The 3,084-nt window shown below is 56.5% G+C and overlaps 1 protein-coding gene across 1 annotated transcript; it reads left to right on the top strand.

Annotated features, from left to right (window-relative positions):
• Positions 1 to 300: 300 nt before the first annotated feature.
• Positions 301 to 1,714, top strand: LOC120410630 (metallothionein-1). The gene is made up of 3 exons (XM_039558619.1): positions 301 to 468; positions 806 to 871; positions 1,443 to 1,714. The coding sequence occupies exons 1-3, from the start codon at positions 438 to 440 to the stop codon at positions 1,535 to 1,537; spliced, it is 192 nt and encodes a 63-aa protein (XP_039414553.1). The 5' UTR covers positions 301 to 437; the 3' UTR covers positions 1,538 to 1,714.
• The last annotated feature ends 1,370 nt before the right edge of the window (positions 1,715 to 3,084 follow it).

Here is a 3,084-nt window from a genome sequence, read left to right as displayed (position 1 = left end):
CAATCAATCAATCAATCAATCAAGGGCTGGACTGTGGGGGCTCCCTGGGTGCACCCCCTCAGTCCCCAGCCCTGTCGAGTGCAGCAACACTTCCGAGACTGGTGTCATCTGTGTGATGAGATCTGGCAGTTCTCTGCACCCCTCCCAACACCTCAGCGGAGACGGGTGGTCACCCCGGCAGCCATCCCTGCTGCCACAGCACCCCGCGGAGGGGGCGCGGGGGGATGAGGGAGCCCCAGGTCACGCTGGGCCGCCCGGGGAGTGAATCAGCAGCGCCCGGGGCAGGAGCCGGGCTGAGCCGTGTGCAGGCTGCAGGGGCGGAGGTTTTGCACTCGCTCTCGCCTGGCCAAGGATAAATAGGAGGCGGCTGCGAGTCCTGCCAAAGCTTCTTCCCGTCGCCCAACGCGTCCAACAGCAGGCACCCAGCCCAGCCAAACATGGACTCTCAGGATTGCCCTTGTGCCACAGGTAAGGCAGCGCTTCCTTCCATCCCGGGGGGCAGCGGGAGCCCCGGCATCCCAGCGGGAACACTGACACTCCCGCCCGCCGGCCTCCTCCGCCATTCCCGATGTTCTTTCTCGTACGGGCTGGGCCAGCAACTGAAGTCCTTTCCCAGCACTGCGGTGTCACACTGGGAGCATCTCACTGAGAAGCGGCTGGGAATGACCTCCCCTCTGAGCGAGGCTGAATCATCAGTGGATGCTCGGAGGGGAAGCAATGCTCTCCCCCGCGGATCTCTGAGTTGTGGGTATTCCCTCCTACCACCTCTTCTCAACCTCTTTTTCTCCTTTTCTCTATGTTTTAGGTGGCACCTGCACCTGCGGGGACAACTGCAAATGCAAAAACTGCAAATGCACATCGTGCAAAAAAGGTAAGAGGGATCCCTGAGCTCCCGGGGGGGGGCAGAAACACTCGGGGGGGTTTCACTACACGTCCGTGTATGCAGTGAATCAAATCAGTCTCAGCATTGCCAGAGGCGAGTTTATTCCTCACATATGGCTTTTTTCCCCCCAAAGGAGCACTGTGTGAATCCCACCCCCTCTCCAGGCAATACAAGTCACTCAGTACCACCTAAACCTGAGCATTCCCCTCAACAGCACCTCAGGCTTAGCACAGGGGGATGCTGGGGAAGAAGCAGCACTGAGATTTCTTCTGGGTGCTCCCAATGCGGTCACCCCCAGCAGAGCCAGGTGCCATGAGGGTTTGCAAAGAGAGGGACTGGGGGAATCCTGGTGAACCCCCGGGAGTTCTACACTCTGCCCCTGCCTCTCCAGTGCCAGCCCCGGCTGCACAAACACCCTGGGAGACACTGCCAAGGATGGGGATGCTGCTAAAAGGGAACGACATGGATACATGGGAGGTCTCCAAAAGAGTGAGACCCCCCAAGTCCCAGCCTGAGACCTCCCAAGAATGTCCTTAATATTTTTTTGTCCTTCCCACAGGCTGCTGCTCCTGCTGCCCAGCTGGATGTGCCAAGTGTGCACAGGGCTGCGTCTGCAAGGGGCCTCCCTCCGCCAAGTGCAGCTGCTGCAAATAGGGGACCCCTGGCTGCACATCTAGGGGTGATGCACATCTGGGGGGGCCAAAGAAGAATAACCTTATTGTGTATGTTGGTTGTCTTTTTTTATATATGTGTTCAGATTTCTTTAGTGTTTGTCACTTTGACATGTAATAAGCTACCTAAATAAAGTGATATGTATATAAAGGTCCATAAGGAACTTGGCACTTCTGTTGGATGCGGCGGTTCCCCTGGGGAGCGGGAGGACAGTGCATGTGGGGGATCATGGCAAAGAGCCTGCGTCTTATTTTTGCTCCTGTCTTCCATTCTTGGCTCTGCTCTCCCTACCAGGAGCTCTGATTCTTGTTTTAACACTTTCCCTACACAACAAGGGATTTCCCCCCCCATCCTCTTGTTACCCAGAGGCAAATCCCATGCTGTCTCCTCCAACAGAGATTCTTGGGGCTAATGAGCAGCTTGTTATTACAAGCTTTCACTGTAATAACCGCCCCAGCCCTGCCCATTTCCAGGGGGAATGTTTCCACGGCAGGTGGGGCAGCAGAGAAACAGGTTTAGTTTTCCTCCTGGCAATTTAGTTGAAATGGCTGGCAGAACCACACTGCTTATTCCCCTGCCACCTCTGCCAGCCTAGCTGGATGCTCCTGGGGAGCCTCAGGTGACCTGGTTCCCCACCAAGGGGTGCAGTGCCCACAAAGGGGCGTGATCCCCACAACGGGGTGCCCTGCTTGCAATAGGGTTCAGTGCCTGTGATGGGATGTGATGCCCAGACCGTAGTGTGATGCCCACTATGGTTTGCAATGTGATCCTTGTGATGGGATGTGATGGGGTGCACTGCCTGTGATGGGGCAGAATGCCCACGATGGGATGTGATGCCTATGCCAGGGTGCAAAGCTCACAATGGGGTGTGATGCCTGCAATGCCCATGTCAGGGTGTGATGCTCACCCTGCCCCGGCACAGCCATGTTGCTGCCAGAACGCTGCACCCCAGGTGCCACATGCCACCCTGCTGCTTCCCAGGAACATGACAGGTTCTGCCTGTCCCCGCAGTCCTCAAATGCAACCATTCATGGCCTCTTTTTAGGTTAAAAACCTTTCCTGACCCACCCAGTCACCACCGCCAGGACTCAGCCAGGGATTTGGCACAGCCTACAGCACAGCACCCCTGCCCACGGGCTGCTCACGGTGCCAGTCCCTAGGGGTTTCCCCTTTGCTCCAGGAGGGCTCCTCCCTCAGGGTGTCCCCTGAGATGTCACCATCACCCCACACTTCTAACAGGTGCAAAGGCCACCCCTACATCACCAAATGTAGGGCAGGGCAGGCATGCAGCAGGCATGGAGCAATCACACTGAACTCCACTCTGCAAAGAGCAGGGTTACCTTTATTCTTTCCAACCCAGAGAGATGTAAGTGCCCACTATACAAAAACATCACTGGTGGGCCACGACAAGAGTGAAGGAGAGGTTGCTAATGGGATTTATCACCAAACATGTGGTTTAACCAGCAAAGCTCATGGCATCCCTCTGGCTTTGCTGGCCCCTGTGGGTATGCACTGGTCCTGCCCCATGG

This window comes from Corvus cornix, chromosome 11 (assembly GCF_000738735.6).
Source record: "Corvus cornix cornix isolate S_Up_H32 chromosome 11, ASM73873v5, whole genome shotgun sequence".
Lineage (NCBI taxonomy): Eukaryota > Metazoa > Chordata > Aves > Passeriformes > Corvidae > Corvus > Corvus cornix.
This window is presented reverse-complemented; position numbering and strand designations above follow the sequence as displayed.